At 36.6% G+C, this 19,544-nt stretch overlaps 1 protein-coding gene across 1 annotated transcript in view; it reads right to left on the bottom strand.

Moving 5' to 3' along the window:
- Positions 1 to 1,438: 1,438 nt before the first annotated feature.
- Positions 1,439 to 19,544, bottom strand: part of cacna2d3a (calcium channel, voltage-dependent, alpha 2/delta subunit 3a) — a 248,553-nt gene continuing 230,447 nt past the window's right edge. The window contains exons 28-38 of the mRNA XM_058785501.1: positions 15,158 to 15,219; positions 13,788 to 13,832; positions 13,608 to 13,670; positions 13,287 to 13,357; positions 7,691 to 7,766; positions 5,146 to 5,198; positions 4,372 to 4,427; positions 3,849 to 3,963; positions 2,466 to 2,578; positions 2,199 to 2,281; positions 1,439 to 1,715 (exon numbers count right to left, since the gene is read on the bottom strand). Coding sequence (XP_058641484.1) covers positions 1,620 to 1,715; positions 2,199 to 2,281; positions 2,466 to 2,578; positions 3,849 to 3,963; positions 4,372 to 4,427; positions 5,146 to 5,198; positions 7,691 to 7,766; positions 13,287 to 13,357; positions 13,608 to 13,670; positions 13,788 to 13,832; positions 15,158 to 15,219 — 833 coding nt within the window. The 3' untranslated portion in view covers positions 1,439 to 1,619. The remainder of the gene's footprint in view (positions 1,716 to 2,198; positions 2,282 to 2,465; positions 2,579 to 3,848; positions 3,964 to 4,371; positions 4,428 to 5,145; positions 5,199 to 7,690; positions 7,767 to 13,286; positions 13,358 to 13,607; positions 13,671 to 13,787; positions 13,833 to 15,157; positions 15,220 to 19,544) is intronic.

Raw genomic sequence — 19,544 nt, 5'->3', positions numbered from 1 at the left:
CGTGTGTCTATATCGTCCTAATGCACGGTGAGGAGGAGAGTTTGAGCAGCTAAAGACTCTCCAAGGACCACAGCTGGAGAATTGCAGAAAATAGTTGAGTCTCGGGGTCAGAAAACCTTAAAAGAAAATTGTCAAGCAGCACCTACATCATCACATGTTGTTCACGAGTTCAGACTTACCTATAATAAACTGAGTAAAGATTATGCGTATTTGGCATGCTGTCCAGGGAGAGGGCTCCGAGCTCGGTAATTACTCCCGAGCCCAGGGTACTCCCCCTGTCCGGGGAGAAGGGTACGAGCTCGGCATTTAGTCCGGACCCAGAGCGTTCACCCCGAGTGCTCCTCCCCGTGCTGGGGTAGAAACGGGCTGAAGGTGAGGAGTCGGGGTGGTGGAGAGATGCTGGAAGATGAGAGATAATGAAGGTAAGACTGCTTTGATTATTTATAGGGGTTCTCTCTCGTGCTGATTGGATAGGTGGTGTAATTACTGATGATGAATTGGCCGTGTTAATTATCTGTGCGTGCTCCTCCCGAAATTTGTTAATAAAACATCACTTTGTGAGGGTTTCAAGAAAAATTCTCCTCGCTCATCCAAAAACAAACTCCAGCATATTCAGTTATCAGACACGACTGGAACTTCAAATGAGACTGGCTTCTGTGGTCAGATGAAACTAAAAAATGAGCATTTAACAGCAAACACTCAAGATGGGTTTGGTGAACACAGGGATAAAAAGTACCCCATGTGTACAATGAAATATACTGCTGTATTTTTGATGTTGTGGCCTATATTTCTGCTGGAGGTCCTGGACATCTTGTTTAGACACTTGGCATCATGGATTCTATCAAATACCAACAGATAAAAAATCAATAAGTGATTGACTCTGTTAGAAATCTTATAATGGGCCATGTTTGGATCTTCCAACCGTACAGTAATCCAAACACAAACCTCAAAAACAACACAAAAATGGGTCACTGAGCACAAAACCAAGCTTCTGCTGGCCATTCCAGTCCTCTGACCTGAACCCTGTAGAAAATGAGTGAACTGAGGAGAAGAAGCAGCAACATGGAGCTGTGAATCTAAAGGGTCTGGAGTGATTCTGGATGAAGGAATGGTCTCTGATCTCTTGTCAGGTGTTCTCTAACCTCATCAGGCATTATAGGAGAACATTTAGAGCTGTTAAACTGACAAATGGAGGTTTCAAAAAGTATTGAATAAAAGGGTGCCGTTAATTGTGGCCAATGCGTATTAGAGAAAAACGTTCATTTCATAATAATATTTCCCTCCATTTTAAATTCTTATTATCCAATGAAAGGTTAGATTTTTGTCAATTTTTTAAATAAAAGATCAAAAGGATTAACAATGCAGATTAATTTTCACAGCCTTCTTTGATCATATTTACCACGGGTGCCGATATTTTTGGCCATGACTGTATGTTTACATAAAATATCAATATTATTAAAAAGAAAACAAAATGCTTTATGTAGCTCTCTATCAAGTGATGTTGATGATTTGTTTAGTCTTTTAATGTAAAATAAACATTTATATAATCAATTTTTGCATGCTGGACGGAGTGAAACTGGCATGACCAAGGTGGACGTAAGGGTCAAAGTCTGTTTTCATCACCTGGGAAAGATGGTGACTATCAGCACTATAAGAACTGTAGATGTTAGTGATGGAGTCAAGCCCACAGAACCACCACACTCCATTGAGTTTTCCTGCAGATGGATCAAATAGAGACAAAATGAATTAATAACAGAATTCTAAATTCTGTGACTGTGTTAAAATCCTGGAAAATTCTTTAGGAAGCCATCAATGCACAATTGATCCCAATGTTCACCTATGAAGTTGCAGAAATGGAACGTAGAAAAAAAAAAAAAAGTTTTCAGCACATGATTGGTTGTAGTAATCAAATATTACTCTATTCATTGTTTCTCTAAATTAAGCTTCACTTTGTTGTAGATTATTTAATGTCACAATATGGTGCCTGGGAATGGCTATAACAAATGCTTGCAAAAATAATGAAATATTGAATACAATCAAATGCAAATAATGCATGTTACAATTTGGACTGGGGTGAAAATAACATCTAACTGCACTGAATGGTTATAGTTGCTGTACCTCTGTTACCTCTGTTACAGGTGTGCAGCTAAAACTCATTAGCATCCAATCATTCAGCACAGTTTGATTTGTTTTTGTACCTCATGATGGAAGGGGTGGCACGTGTCTGGTCGCCTTCTGTCCTTCTGAAACTTCAACCGTTCACATTTCAGAGACTCGTTATGTGCAATGATATTAAGGGAAAAACATGACAAAAGACAGTTGTCAGAACAGAGGAAAACAGTGACCACAGAGACTGTCTAAAAACAGAAGGCATTCCTTTAGTCTGCTGTCTGTAGTATCAGTGTGAGTTCAAATAAAGGTTTAACTAGAATTGTCTAAGAAAACTGTCTTTTCATTAAGGATATACATAATTTCGATGTGGTCCATGGTGACAGGTCCAAAGTCACTGCAGTCACATGTATGGTCAATGACCACCATGAAAAGATTACTGCTGGGAATCTGCTGAATAACAAACGATCTGGGAAAGACAAAAAAAGAGGGGAGACAGCCAATTAGATTCAAATGACCTTTTTATCTGCTACAGATGAGAATAGTTGACGAGGGCATCCTCTGCAGGAAGAGGTGGCAGTACTATAGGCAGACAAGTGTTCATATACTGGACATATACGGCACATGTTTGCTTGAATGCACACAGGTTAAAGATTTAAGTTTTTTTTTTTCTTCTTTAGCATAGTCTTTTCTATTACTTTGGATAAAAGTTAGTAACAGAAGTCACCAATGTATATATGATGGCATATTACAGTCAGTCTGACCTCAAATCAGTAAGTTGGCTTTTGTTGTGCTGTTTGAGTCACATGCTGTAACACTGAAAAAACTGCAAAAGACTGTTTTGGAAGCATTGAGCTTGTGTTGGAATTCGTGAGTTCTTATTTTAGAAAATCCATAAAAACTGTCTATATTTTTGTCATAGCCTGTACTTTTATAGAAAACTACCCCTAACCATAACTGTCTACCAATAGTCTAATGCAAGTTAGTTGACATGTAGTTACTTATAGTCAACAGAGTTTCAAAAGGGACCATAAAAATAAAGTCTTACCAAACATAGAAAAGCCAAGATATGTAAAGTACGCTTTAAATAAATAAATAAAAATAAGACAACCAAAATGTAATCTTATGGTTTTGTAATTAATTTAACTAACTGCTGCACTGAAGAAATGTATGTTTGCCAACAAAGTGGAGAGGATTCCAACATTAGCTGTTTGAATATTTACAACAATGTTATAAAGACAAGCATTGCAAATACTTGGCTTTTATTTTAAATCGGTATTCTGTTTCCTCTTACCAGACGAAATAAACTTCTATCAAGCTTCCTGTTATGATTTAATAGACACAACACCATTGTAAAACTACATTTTCTTTGCTTCTCTTGTGCATAATTTACTCATTCACATAACACAAAACTATATCATTCATTATATTCAACAGAGCAATTAATGATGTAAATGTACAATGCAAGTTGTTCAGCAGACATATACCCTGTTGCTACATACAACATGCTGTAGAGCAATCAAAGATGCTGATTTGTGGCAAAGTATGAAAGATAGTGGTACTGTATATACAGTAAGTGTAAATGTAGTCTGTTCACTCACATATAATTCTGAATCAAGCGAATAACAACTATATGTGAGTGAACACACTTTAAAAGTTGTCTGATATCTTTCAGCTGACCCCAACTGTCTTGTGCATGAATGTATGTGATTGTATGTGTGTCTGAGTACTGCACTTACTTTACACAGCTTTCACAGTCAATATTCCCGACGGTTTCTTTAATGGTGCGCTCAGATACAAATGCTGGATACTCTTTATCACAAGGAACCAACATAGTTTTGCCTCCTCTCTGAGCTAGAGAGAAAAACAGAAAGAGAGAGAGAGATTGTTCTTTGAATATTTTTTCTTCTGTTTAGAGAGGTTGGGCCATAATGTTGGCAAGTAAAGCCTGGCTCACAGTAAGCGCTTCAGTATTAAGTGTTACATGTGGCTGAGGTCAGAGTGTAGAGTTGCACCCCTAAACATCACTCTACTTCAACTGAAGTGTAGCACTGCACATGGTGACTGTGTGAAGCTACAGTCATGGAATCCCAATGAAGCACATGATATTGCTGTCAGTGCACATTTGAAACCTTGACCTTGTGCCGTGAGCACTAGTTATATACAAACAATCTTGCAACCTCCTGAAATCTTCACTTACATATACTGTGCTTTTAGATCTGATGCCATCAACACATCACACACACATCCTCATAAACATACCCTTAATGGTGAGGTCAGAGTGCCACCAACTGTACAGGTTGAACTCAACCAGAAATCTGCAAAAGCAAATGAAAGAGAACAATAATGAAAGCAAGTCCTGAAAATAGAGAAACGAACAAACGAACGAACAAATGAATGAATGAAATACATAGATAAAAGGGGACAAAACAAAGAGTGAGAAGTACAGTACTATTATTTTAATGTGTCTTATGTGTGCATTCCAACCTGAGATGCTTCATCATGGTATAAAAGCAAACCAAGTAATTAACTTTGGTATCCACACTGTAAACTTAATGTTGTCATTATTAAAGCAAATCTGAAAAGATTTTAAAAGATTTTGATTTGCATTAGCATATTCCCATCCATGTGATACTACCGCCTATGACACTTGAAAAATTTGAGATGCGGATTAAAAATGATGTTTATGCCATCACATTATATTGCTAAAAATCATCCATTATGCTTGTATTGTTATAGAATTAAAATATCCAAATATCCATTTACATTTTTTTATAAAATAGCATAAAAATATCTAAAATAAATGTTTTCCCAGAATAATTATTCCCATTCCTTTCCTACTGGTAAAACATTTGCAATTAGTTTTTCCTATCAAGTAGATATATATATATTTAGGATGTTTAGATATTTTCAACTAAAAGTCAAACAGACACCTGTTGTTGTATGTCCTGATACGTGCATAGAAAATGGAATACACACATTTCAATGAACAAATCTCAAAATATCACAGAAACGTTCATGAAATCAGAGTCTTACATGACAAACTCTGTCAGAAGCCACCGGATAGCTGCGAATAAAGCAAAGTAGGGCTGAAAAGAAAAGAACAATAACTAATCAATCACTGAGAGTTACACAGCAGTTAAATTATCATGGCATCATTTTGGTTAAGCATGTGACAGGGCCATTGTACATACGACATAACCCTTATACTGTCATTTGCTCACTGGCATTCCCAGTGTTTCTTTTAATATTCTTTTTTATATTTCATCTTTTTAATACGAAAATAAACATTAGTATTTGAATCTGTATTTTTGTCAGAGCTCCAGGCACATGTACAGTTCTGCTATAATGAACTTTTTCTGCCAGAATTACTGAAATCCTGCCTGGTCCTGTTGACAGGCGTCTGCCATGCCCACAGGGGCACGGGTTAGTCCCAGGCGCACTGATGCTTGCTGCTGAGGATTGTGACCTGCAGTCCTCATCGTTTGGTGAAATAGGCCATGAGGATATAGTGGTTCCTGGCATGCAGAACCTGTGGCTGGAGGGACATCATAGTTGAAAGATATTGCTTCCCATTCCAGTTATTGCCACTTTCCCAACTGCAGATTGTCTTGCCACCATGCCTGCTGGATCCTTAAAGGTGAAGAGCCAGGTCAGCGAGGCAAGACCTGTCCGTAGATGACTAGAAGTGTTGGATTGTTTGGATTGTTTGGGAAGTGGTTCCCAACCACTTTCCTATAGCCAGTCCCCCCCCCCCCCAACACTCCTTAATTAAACACAGCACACCAGCTCACCACTAGAGACGCCAAAATCTGAAATAGGTGTAAGACACAGGAGACATGCAAAATCCAGGAACGTGGTTGGGAACCGCTGGGCTAATGCAAAATCTAAATCTAAAGCTAAATCTCTGTCTTCCCCAGGCTTGGAAAGCAGGGGCCAGTTTTACTAAATGGGGCAAATTAGCGTGAGAGCGCAATTCCAAAACAGCGCCGATGGGCTTGGAAATTTCTGCTAACAACTAACAACTTAATTAAAGACACAAACACAACATCTAATTTACATATCGACCAATGCAATATACCAATCACAGTGAAAATTAGTGTAGTCGCAAATAAAGGATAAAAAATAAAGAAGACAAAGTACGTTGAAAAGAACCCGGAGGCCAGAAAATGAAGGGTTTGATAGAGCTGGTATTGTGTGACGCCTAGTTGAGGGTTTCAAGTCGTCTTTTATTTCCTGAAGCAAACTAAAAATAACATGGCTTGACAAATGATATGTTCGGATAATGTGTTGTTCTGGCATTCGTTAGTAAATTGCGTTGCGTGATTCATTTGAATACTCTCCTCCCATACATTTTGAGTCTGAAAGGGGAACTACAAATGCATATTCAATAAGGTCAGGCGCAAAAATAACTGTGTCCACATCTTTTCAGCGCTAATTCGTCACTGCACATCTTTAGTAAAACATGACGAATCCTGACATTTTAACACCAAATGCAAGCTGTTAGTAAAACTGGCCCCTGGACACCAAAGCCCACATTACTGGCATCTGAGTCTGGGCACCTTTAGCCAACTTAGGCTGTTCCAGAACATTGTCAGTTGGCTGGCTTCCTCCACAAACTAAGCCCTGAGTCTTCTCTGTCCCTTTTTTGGAGCGTAGCTTTCACCACATTAATACATGCCCTAAAGCATGCCAGGAGATCTAGTCCTATGATGCATGTCTCATCAACATTAGCCCATAGTTCTGGAATGCTTTCTGCAGGACCTCAAAGGACCCTTGGGCAGAGGAGGTACATGGTCAATCCTGTGCTGACGAGAGCTTGAAAGGGCTAGTTGTTGAGAGTGCACAGGGCATATAAGCCTTGAGTCTAATGTGTCAGTGCATAATTGCCTTTTTGTGGATATGAGTGAGTGATAATTCCTTCTTCTTGCTGCTCTCCTTTAGAATTCAGAGGCATTCATGAGCCACGTTCCCTGTCCCTGTCTACAGCAGCAGCACCTCCTCCACATCACATCAACATTACTCAGATAGTCTCAAGTCTCTCAACAGCTTGCAAGTCAGAGCACAGTACACACACTGAACTGCAAACAGTCTCTTTCGGTCATGCCCACCATTCTGGGAAATTACTGACAAAGTTTTCATAAAAGGGTTGAAATGTTTTTTTTGTTTTTTATTTTGGCTGAACAGCAAAAATTATAACAAATAAAATAATTATTATAAATATAACAGTGATCAAGTAGCAGTAGTTCTTGCATAAACTAGTGCACTGATAAACTATTGTGACAGCAGTTCTCTTTAAAGTCAAGAGTCCGTTAACGGTTACAACTGTTCACAAGTTACTACACAGAACTGAGAAACACGTCTCAAACATATCTGTAGAGAACTGGCAAGCTGCTGATACTACGAAGATGTATGTATCAAGGACTTCAATTAGGGAGCATAATAAAAATAAGAAAAGATGTTTTATTGTTCTGCTTTTGCAAAAACACAAAAGAAACCAGAGAAAAATACTGGATAAGAAGAAACTAGAATGAGAAACACATGCAAAATCACAGATGTAATGGCTTTGTATAGTACTCACGTGTAAGAGTGTGTGTGCTGTATCACTGGTCTGCGCATACACCCTACAGATGGCCTGATAGTCATACAGATTCACCCTGGAAAAAAGTCACATTCTTCATTCTGCTAGTATTTTTATTAATGCATGGTATCCAGATTTATTAAGAAAAATATAACAAAACCATACTGTGGCAGATGCAAATGTCAATGATAAGCATGCGTGTGAGTTTTTGTATGAAGTCACTTAACTAATGATATATAGGCCACACTATTAACTATGACATTTGTCTCATTAAACTCCCAATTTACTACTTATTAATAGGTAGTAAGGTAGATGTTAAGATATTGTCATTGTCAAAAATATTGTCATGCAGAATAAGGCATTAATATGTGTTTATAAGTAATATTAAATAGCCAATATGCTAGCAATATACATGCTAATAAGCAACTAGTTAATAGCAAGAATCATTCCCTAAAGTTTTACCGATATATTATACCATAAAGAAAATGAACACATGGACTTGTGCAATACAATTATAATACACGTGTATTCTAATAAATTTATTTTATTTTTTTTAATTACAGTAATGAGAGTGAGTTGTGTGTGCTTTGTGTGTGTAAGGCCCTGAGCTGGCCTTCTCTTCCATCACATTAAATTGCAAATCTAAGATAATTATAGTCATTGCTTGCAGCTCTTTCTGTACCTCAAACAGTGATGTATGTGGAAGACTCATTTCACATCAATGTGTACATATGGGAGAATATTCATCATCATCATCATCATCTCTCTCTCTCAGTTTTTTTTTTTTCCTCACAAGCAATCCAAATGAAATTGAAATACAAAGAAGCAGCTGCTTTCATAGATCTTATATGAATAAATATTTTTGCTGAGCTTAAACATAACATTCACTAATTCTGAATGTTTGCCCTGCAGAACAGAGCCTCAAATCATAATGTTCCCAACATAGACACAGTGGGAAAACGTGTTCTACCTTTATTTTTGAGTCTAAAATGTATCTGTACACACAATTTGGAGTTTCCAGTTTATATGAACACTGATTATCAGTTTAAAAGACTTGTTTTCGTGCAGTTTCTTACACAGTACTTTATCTCATGACCTCAAAACACTCTTACTAAACTAAGCTAAAATGCCAAGGGTGCTTCAGCAAATGCATTTTTATCTGACATTTGTTTTTGTTAAAGTCTGTGTAAAGTCAATTCTGAGAATTGTTTCTAAACACATAAATGTTAGAAATGCATTGCGGAAACATGTTACAAAGACGCTCTCGTGTCATATACTGATCGTTCTGCAAGTCGAACACACCTAATAACTACAGCGCAATGGTTTGCCTGCTCAATCGTGAGTCAGTGGCGCCTGCAGGTGTACGGCTGCATGCACTGTGCGTACCATGAGCGCTCAGACCGTCCTGAGATTTTCCCCGCAAACATTTCTGCAGTAAATTATAGGCCCGTTTGTCCCGTATTTCTGTTGACTGAACCAGCCATGCCATTAATTACGAATGTATCAGTCTTTTGCATGCCAAAGTCAATTTCTACTTATAAACATTGCATCAAATAGAAAGAGAAAATCGTGCTACACGCGCTTTCATGAGATCGGGTTAGACTGCAACAATTAATTTGTAGCCTATTTTACAAATGGGAATACAACGAATTCATGACAATGTTTTACATTTAAGCTACCCGTAAAATTTATAGTGAAAAGTTCTTTAAAATCGTCTGGAATGCAATAAAGTAATTTTTAAAGCTGTTTTGCTGCATGGATTAAAAATAGGCTAATAAATAATTCACATATCAGACAAAATTGCGTTGCAGAAAATCCTTTAAATTTTAAGGAATTCAGAGCAGAGCAACATAAAAATCAGAAAAAAAATAATCTGGCCTGTTTTAGGCTTTTCCTTATTTTTATATTTTAGACGGTGATGAAAAATGACTCGCCATCTCCTCATTGGACGCGCCTTTAGAGAGAAATGCATCTTTAGGGATAATGAAAGAGTTTTTGTTTTCAATTTGAATTATTTCGTTTAAAAGTAGTAATTTAAAGCTTTCTATATATATATATGTATCATATTTGTGACTCAATTCGTTGAGTATCGGTTCATCATTGTGAAGCGCTCCTATTCAAGACGACACGGCAAGCGCATCCTCTGTTTTCCTATTTATTTTAATAAAAGCACAATGTTTTGTTGATATTGTGAATGCACACAAATAAAAGTAGACCCTTTACAGTTCCGAATGATGTATTACTCTTACCTTTATAATAAAAAATTACGGCATATTTTAAGTTGTTTCCACGATCAAGAACAAAATGCAAGTGACCGCTCTGGCGCCTCCATGTCCTGCAAAGTGCGCTTCAGCTTCCACTCTTCACACAAACGATTAGATATGCACCTAGCGCACATTTATATAGTTCAAACATTTAAACTAACATTGTGATATACTTGAACTGTTTATATCTATAGATTGTATTTTAGGCAAGTAGTGATGATTTGAGAAGGCTAAATTGATCAAACATAGGCTATGATCAGCTCACTGTCTGCCGCTGGCCGCTTGGTCGTTACTTAAAACAAAACAAAAAAAAAAAACCTTACATTTAACGAACAAAAAGTGCTCCAAATGTACTTAGCTTTATAAAAAACGAAACGAAATATAATCACTTATACACCGCCAGCGGACACGCCCCCAGCGTTTGAGAGCAGAGAATACTGCTTATTTTTTCAAGAATTTGATAACTTATTCTATTCACTTGGCGTTTTTTGTTTGTTTGTTTGTTTGTTTGTTTGTTTGTTTGTTTTTTATCATTCAAATTTGGCTGGGTGGTTAATAACACATTTTTCTGTGGTGTGATAAACTCAGAACTAGGGGTGTGCCCGAATATCTTATTCGGAAAGGCACGGATAATGGCTTCAAAAAGGAATAATTCTGCCCGAATAATCGGCTGAGGCTGCAGCACACTCTGGTGTTTGCTAGATTCAGGTGAGCCAAATCAGCGATATTTTACACAAACCTATAAAGTTGCGCAATAATGAGTGTGTGAAGCCAATGAATGTAAATTTTATGGATGAAAAGAGCACAAATCAAACACGTCATTGCTGTTGCCTCTCCGTGCATCTCTCAGAAATCAGAGCTTGGCAAGAGTAATATCAACTAAAATACATCATACAAGTTATTTGTGTATAAGGCAACGATTTAAACCTTATAGGCTACGATATGACACATGAATGAATGAAATAAGCAATAATCAGGCCAATAATCATCTGAGATACAGATACATTTTCTACTAGGCCTACGTGTTTATTTCTTTATCTTTTGCTGGTTTGCGTGGCACACACACATTTGTTTAGTGAAGTTCAAAAAAAGACTGCTTAAAGAGTTGTGCGTAATGAAAGCTCTCTACTTGTATGATCAATTTATTTTAGAAATTAATTTTATATTTTAGAACACTGAATAGGGCAAATAGTCGAAACACAAATATTTTTCCACATTTTTTCCCATACTTTTCCAGACCTGCAAATTACTTAAGTGAAATACTTTTTTAAACTGCGCAGGAGCCAAAGGAAATCATGTTGTTTTACAAAAACCTCTAAAATTACAATGCGGTAACAAGTGTGTGAAGTAAATGAGTGTAAACTCTATGAATGAAATAAGTGCAAATAAAATAGCAGTATTGCACTTGCCTTTTCCCATGCATTTCCTGGAAATTACTTAAATCAATTTCCATATTTGTAAACTGCATAGCAACCCTTACTGTTTTAATTAGAAGATACTTAAATATTTATTTATCGGATCACGAAAGGTCCCCAAAACGGGACTCGAACTCACGTTCCCCGAAGCACAACCGCACTACATCTCGAAGCACTGCCTATACCAGGGTATCGGCTCCGACTGTTAGAAGATATTTAAATAAATGTTATAAACATAAAAAAATATATATATTTTAGTTAAACACGGCATATTTGTTCAGTGATAACTCCGAGAAACAAAAAGAAAAGCTGTAAAACCATAGACATAACGGTATATATATCAAATATAACTGTACAAAGTTCCGGTTAATTCAAGCTCCGTCTACTTCTGGTTTTATCCGCAAACAAATACAGATACGAATAATTTTGTGATTGTTACAGATACAAATACGGGCTTTGCTGCACACCCCTACTCAGAACACACATTTAATACTGACTTTACACGGACTTTAACACTATCAGTTAGGTTTAGGGCAGGGTTTGGTGTAGGTGGTATTGTTTAATGGAGTTATGTTCAAACATAATAAAATATTATCCTTTTAGGGTCATCACATTTCAGAACTGCTGTGATACATACAACAACTAACATAATAATAAATTGTCACATCTTTTAGGATAGAACTGAACATGCTTTTCGTGTCACTTATTGGACATTTCACTTCAAAAGTGTCACGAAACATGCAAGACGCAACATAATATATTTTGGCAGAAATGTCACCACATTTCCAGTGAGCTTGGATTGAAAATGTTCTTGTTTCAAATCAATTCCATCATAATTTAATTCACAGTAAATCAATGAATTAACAGATACACTGTCAGGAAACAATAAATAATTTCCGTGATGATAAGAAACTAGAAACCAGAGATTGTCGGTTTGCAGGATTCATGGTAGGCTATTAAATCGCATAAAGTTTTTTAATCTGTGGTAACATTTTATAATGCCTTTCTTTAATAAAACTTGAACTAACATTATATGATGCTTAACAGACCATTAGTTAATATATTTCAAGAAGCTACAAACATGAGGCAATGTGCTCGTACATGTTTACTAATTAACTTATTGGACATTAAATAATGACAGATTAAATTAAACACAAATTACAATAATATTTAACGTTCAATTCATATATAATCAATTCACATGTACTTTATAAAAATATACAAATGATTTTAACAGATAACTGCTTAATGGCTTATTTATTAATGTGTATTTGAATACTTAAATGTCATTAAACCTGTGGTTTAAACTGAATAAAAAATATTAAAACTGCTTAAACAATTAATCAATGATTTATAAAGATTTTATGTTTTTGCAGTACCCAATCTAAAGTTGAAACTATTATCAATCAACTAGTTACTGATTGTTATCAATAAATGATTAAATGCTTGCTAATGTGTTTATTTTATGAAACCTTGCCAGCTATATGTAGTAAAAAAAAAAAATAAAATAAAATTGCTTACAAATCTCATTTACAATCTCATTTAAAGCTCAAGTGATTGTCTTAAAAACAGCTGTATCCAGAATTAAGTTAGGTTAGAAACTATGTTTAATGTTAAACATTTTAGGAATTTAACTTTTAGTAGTAACTGTAAGTTATTAGTTTAGCATATTAGATAAGGAGTCAAGGGTCATTATTTAATATTCAATAAGTACAGTATGGGATATATTTTTGCTCAGTCTTTTTCTAATGATGCAATTTCTCTTTCTCCAACGTTTTAACACACCAATCGCCTAAAACTTTAGTCTGTTCATACGCAAGAGAAACAAATCTCATTATAAATGTATAAATGTATTTTGTCTCTTCATACGCAAGAGAAACAATCTAATGTATTTTGTCTCATTCAGCATGGACATACCTCTTAAAAGAACCCATTGAAACAAGTTTGCTCATCACAGCTCCCTCAGCCTCTCCAAAGAACACACCAGTCTGAAAGAGACAAGGATAGGGTTAGGGTCAGGGCTAGAATAGATTGTGTCTAAGCAACTGAGATAAAAAAAAATCTAGCAAAGTCCAGTATTTTATTCATTGTATTCACACACACACACACACACACATGCAGACTTTAGCTCATTGAATGAAAATGATTTATTGATTATACGTTTATTAAGTATTTATGAATAGTCAGGTAAGTAGTGTATAGTAGAACTGGGTAGTACTTCAGATAATTGTCCCTCACCAAAGACAGATCCTCAGCCACAATAATGAATCCATTGTTGTCAATGAGGTAACAGCTGATTTCCTACATTGGGTGGAGCAACAGAAAAGTGGTACAGGTGGTAGAAAAATACAGAAAACATGAAAAAAATTGTGTACTGCAAATAGTGAAAAAGTTAAAAAAGTAAATGTTGACACTAACATCATTGTCACAGCTGATGGAACATTTCCCGTCAAGTGCTGCACACTAACGGATACAAAATGAGAAGACTATTATGGCTGCAAACAACATTACGTAAAATACATACTGTACACATTCACACCCCCATTAGCTGCAATAACTGCAACCAAATGTTTTCATTAGTTCTTTACCTCCTGTTCTCACTCCCATGCGTTAAAAACTAAAACATGGTTAAGTATCTTGCACATCACCATTAGGACGCTAAAGGCCTAGGTGGTGCTATTTTGATAAACTAGCAACTCCACTGAGAATTACGGCAGATGAAGATGTGATCCGTTTTGGGTCTGTTCCTCACCCAAAGCAATCATTTGGCCTTGGAAGAATTGGAATATTTGTACATTTTAAATAAATTACTGTGACTGTACTTGTATCCACATGTTATTATCCTGTGTTATATAGTGCCATTTTATATGGAGAAATGAATGGGTTTGGGAGTAGGCATTGGGTTAGGAGCACCCAAAAAAAAAAAAAATCATGTAAATGTAAATAAAAATATTGTGGCTGTTCAAAGAGTGACGAGGAAGTTGCTTTACCTTGCTCAAAGTTCTGATGCCCATGGAGTGAGAATAGTGTCCAGCAGCACTGTGGTGGGTTTTGGCCCACTCCTTCTCACAGAATTGCTTCAGCTCAGTGACATTTATAGGCTTTCAAGCATAGACTGCACATTTCAGTTGAAGTTGGTCTTTGACTTGACCATTCCAAAACTTCAATTGCCTTGGTTTTCAACCATTATGAGGTTGACTATGTTTTGATCATTGTCATTCTGCATGACTCAACCGTGCTTCAGCTACAGAAGCTGCTAATATGAAGTTCTTCTCATGAAATGCAGTTTTTTGGATTTCACCAGATATAACTTAAGTGCAATAAGTGCAAGCACATAAATACTTAAAACATTGATAGACTGTAACATCAGGGTGATGGTTTTAGGCAATGTAGTTTAAAAAGTCATTAGGCAATAAAGTAATATATTGACTTTTTTTAAATGAAATTTAAAATGGTTGAATTACCCAAAACATTAATCTAAACAAACAAACAAATAAATCACTGACAATTTGGGGAGGACTGTAAGGTGATATTACCTGTTTACTTCTACTGGACCAACCTACCCCACTACTCGGGTTAGTTGTAACTAGGTGAGGTGGGTTGTAACATTATTATAAAACATGAAAATATGCTTACATTTTCTGCATATATTTATTTTGGTAATCAAATGTATTAAAAACCAAATTAACACAGGAAACACTGTATTTCATACAAATGCAAATAAACTACAAAAACATACTTACTAATACTAACTAATTAAAAAATGAAATGTGTGTGTGTGTGATTACCTGTCTGCTGGCAGTCCAGAACTTCCTCTGGAAGAACTCTAGTTTCATCTGAATACCCACAGCTGATGAAATATTAAAACAAACCATAGCAGGATGTCAGCGAATATTTTGACTCTCATTTACTCAGAAGCAAAATTCAAATGATAAATGGATAGTTCCTTTCTTGATTATGATTGGTTGAACCACCTAGAAGTTGTTGTAAAATACTCTATAAACACACCTGACTTCATTACACCAGTATGAATGCATCACTGCTGAGTCAGGTACATATTGCTGAAGAATTGCACTGCCTGGTGGAAGGATTATTATTTGTTATCAACAAAAATGATTTTATGGTTGCTGCTGTGTTGTAGTAATTACTATATGTAGTAAGCATTTTATGAAAGTGTTATTTACAACTCAGGTCACTGACTTAAAAAACAACTGTATCCAGAACTGAGATTAGAAAGTGATTTCTAATTGCGTACTTCCGCAGGTCCTGTGCCAGCCTTGGCAACAACTGCCACTGAGATGAATGTGAATGTCAACAGATAGCTTTCTCTAGACAACAGCTGAGCTTGGTGGGCCACGCAAACAAACAGAGCCATGTTTTAAAAGCAAGTGCCACATGAAATCAGCCTACCAATGGATAACTTATAACTTATAAGTTGCAAGTTATAATAATTGTCTCTGCACATGAGGATTAGAAAAATAAATTAAGTGTGTGAATAGGGTAATGACTTTAGAAACTAGACAAGTACTCGGCACTGTTCCCTATAGCCAGCTATGAACTTGTCATGCAATGACCAGCGAGGAGTTCTTAGTTGTGGAAGAACACTGTCTCTGCAAACTTTCCAAAGGATTTTAACATTTTGGGAACTGGCCAACTAAGTTGCTGATCATAGAGCACAACTATATATAGGTATGTCAGAACTGTAAACAAGCTTTGCAAACACACTTCTAGTTAAATTAGTTTAGTTTTAGTTTTAGTTTTTTACACTTTTAGTAAAATGAACACAACTATGTTAATTCTAAATCCCGGTCTGTGATAAAATGTCATTTTGATATGTAATGACTTATGTCATCAGCTATTCTGTCGCAAAATCAAAATGTTTGGCAAAAGATCACTCCTTTTATATGAGCTGTAAATCACTTCAGGTCAGTACGAGTTCTGCTCTGAAAATTTTATTCAAACTAGAGGATCAAAAACAGGGTAGAAATTACCCTTTCAAATAAATATTTCAAAATTATGACTTCTTTTTATGTAAAACCCTTACCGACACTGTAACTGGACCTCAGGTACCATTATAAATAAATAAATAAATAAATAAATAAGCAACTGGTGCAACTGTTTAAAAATGGGCAAATCATTTTAGTCATTATCCCATTCAAAATACAAATATAAGACAGATTCACCACAAGGTCAGAACAGTCACATGAAAATGTGTTCACACACACACACACTGTAACACCGTTACAACACACACACACACCAATTTCCACTCACACAACTAATGCAAATGTCAGTGTAACACTAATAGCCCAAATGATCTCAGATCTGCCAACAGAGTAATATCTAAAAATACATGGGAGCTCATATCAGACCTATCAAGTGTAGATTTCTGAATGTTGCCAGAAACTGACTGTTAATATAATACAAATGGGACGTAAAAAATTATGGAAAGGTCAGTTTGGTAAAGAACGGGAGAGACCTTCTACAAAGAAGCTTAACTCAAAATCAATAACAATCATCGTACAGCAACATTAAAAATGGCACATCAATAAGGGCCTACAAAAGCTTTGCTTTTAGCCTTAGAGAACATTTAAAAAGCTAAGGAATGACAAACATACAAACAACAGAAATCATAGCACCAAGTGGGGGAAGAGCACTGGTTTATGCTTGGATCCTAAGTTGAGGAACCCTTGGCTGAGACACATTAGAAACACTGACAAGACCAGGTCATACAGAGCAACATGACAAGAAATGACACAAGCGGCACAACGACAGAATTTCAGAGTTCAAAGAAAATAGAAGAAACTGACCAGATATCAGCTAACTGTATTTAGGAAAGTAATTTGAAGAAAGTCTCATCTGAGAAAAAAAAAAAAAGTATTATATATATATATATATATATACAGTGGGGCAAAAAAGTTTTTAGTCAGCCACCAATTGTGCAAGTTCTCCCACTTAAAAAGATGAGAGAGGCCTGTAATTTACATCATAGGTATACCTCAACTATGAGAGACAAAATGAGAAAAAAAAATCCAGAAAATCACATTGTAGGATTTTTAAAGAATTAATTGGTAAATTCCTCTGTAAAATAAGTATTTGGTCACCTACAAACAAGCAAGATTTCTGGCTCTCACAGACCTGTAACTTCTTCTTTAAGAGGTTCCTCTGTCCTCCACTCGTTACCTGTATTAATGGCATCTGTTTGAACTTGTTATCAGTATAAAAGACACCTGTATACAAACTCAAACAGTCCAACTCCAAACTCCACCATGGCCAAGACCAAAGAGCTGTCAAAGGACACCAGAAACAAAATTGTAGACCTGCACCAGGCTGGGAAGACTGAATCTGCAATAGGTAAGCAGCTTGGTGTGAAGAAATCAACTGTGGGAGCAATTATTAGAAAATGGAAGACATACAAGACCACTGATAATCTCCCTCGATCTGGGGCTCCACGCAAGATCTCACCCCATGGGGTCAAAATGATCACAAGAACTGTGAGCAAAAATCCCAGAACCACACAGGGGGACCTAGTGAATGACCTGCAGAGAGCTGGGACCAAAGTAACAAAGGCCTCAAATCCTGCAGTGCCAGACGTGTCCCCCTGCTTAAGCCAGTACATGTCCGGGCCCGTCTGAAGTTTGCTAGAGAGCATTTGGATGATCCAGAAGAGGATTGGGAGAATGCCATATGGTCAGATGAAACCAAAATAGAACTTTTTGGTAAAATCTCAACTTGTCGTGTTTGGAGGAGAAAGAATGCTGAGTTGCATCCAAAGAACACCATACCTACTGTGAAGCATGGGGGTGGAAACATCATGCTTTGGGGCTGTTTTTCTGCAAAGGGACCAGGACGACTGATCCGTGTAAATGAAAGAATGAATGGGGCCATGTATCGTGAGATTTTGAGTGAAAACCTCCTTCCATCAGCAAGGGCATTGAAGATGAAACGTGGCTGGGTCTTTCAGCATGACAATGATCCCAAACACACCGCCCGGGCAACGAAGGAGTGGCTTCGTAAGAAGCATTTCAAGGTCCTGGAGTGGCCTAGCCAGTCTCCAGATCTCAACTCCATTGAAAATCTTTGGAGTCTGTGTTGCCCAGCGACAGCCCCAAAACATTACTGCTCTAGAGGAGATCTGCATGGAGGAATGGGCCAAAATACCAGCAACAGTGTGTGAAAACCTTGTGAAGACTTACAGAACACGTTTGACCTCTGTCATTGCCAACAAAGGGTATATAACAAAGTATTGAGATGAAATTTTGTTATTGACCAAATACTTATTTTCCACCATAATTTGCAAATAAATTCTTTAAAAATCCTACAATGTGATTTTCTGGATTTTTTTTCTCATTTTGTCTCTCATAGTTGAGGTATACCTATGATGAAAATTACAGGCCTCTCTCATCTTTTTATGTGGGAGAACTTGCACAATTGGTGGCTGACTAAATACTTTTTTGCCCCACTGTATATATATATATATATGTGACAAATCCTAAGACCTATTAGAATAGAACCAAGTGTGACATGTTCCTGGATCAACATCTTTGTTGACCCTGGAACAACATTGTGATTAACCAATCAGATTTGAAGAAGTTTAGGCTTACAATCAGTGTTTGGTGCTTGTACATCAGTGTCTTTCATCTATCATTTCCTCTGATTTTAGGGCTTACTCATGGTTAAGGTTAGGTTTAGGTGTAGGGATACGGTCAAGATACATTTTTTGGATCAAAATGTTGTTCCAGAGTCAACAAAATATGTCGAGCTAGGAACACATCTAACTCAGCAAAATCAGGACGTGCTAGTTTGCCCTGCTGTGATGTTCTGTGCTGGTCCAGACTAGTTAATGCTGGCCGGTGTTGGTTTGGTTCTAGTTTATCTGCTGGACCAGAATGGTCTTTCGTGGTTGATTTCCTGGTTAACCTAATTAAAGAATATTTGGGATACTGGCATGTGGTGATGAGTGGTGGATGAGCATATAAAACACAACATGTAGCATCCAGCATGATGACACTACATTTTTAGGCCCAGAGCACTCAGCAAAAATGAATCCAGACTTAAATTAACATAGTAAATAAACATCTTCAAATGGCTGTATGTTCTTCAGTCTAAACAGTGATTGAATGGGAACGTACCCAGAAACACTGAAGGGTGTGATAGCTTCTTAAGGACAGTGCA

This window comes from Onychostoma macrolepis, chromosome 08 (assembly GCF_012432095.1).
Source record: "Onychostoma macrolepis isolate SWU-2019 chromosome 08, ASM1243209v1, whole genome shotgun sequence".
In the NCBI taxonomy this organism is placed as follows: domain Eukaryota; kingdom Metazoa; phylum Chordata; class Actinopteri; order Cypriniformes; family Cyprinidae; genus Onychostoma; species Onychostoma macrolepis.
The sequence above is the reverse complement of the archived record's forward strand: the minus strand, read 5'-3'. Positions and strand labels throughout refer to the sequence as shown.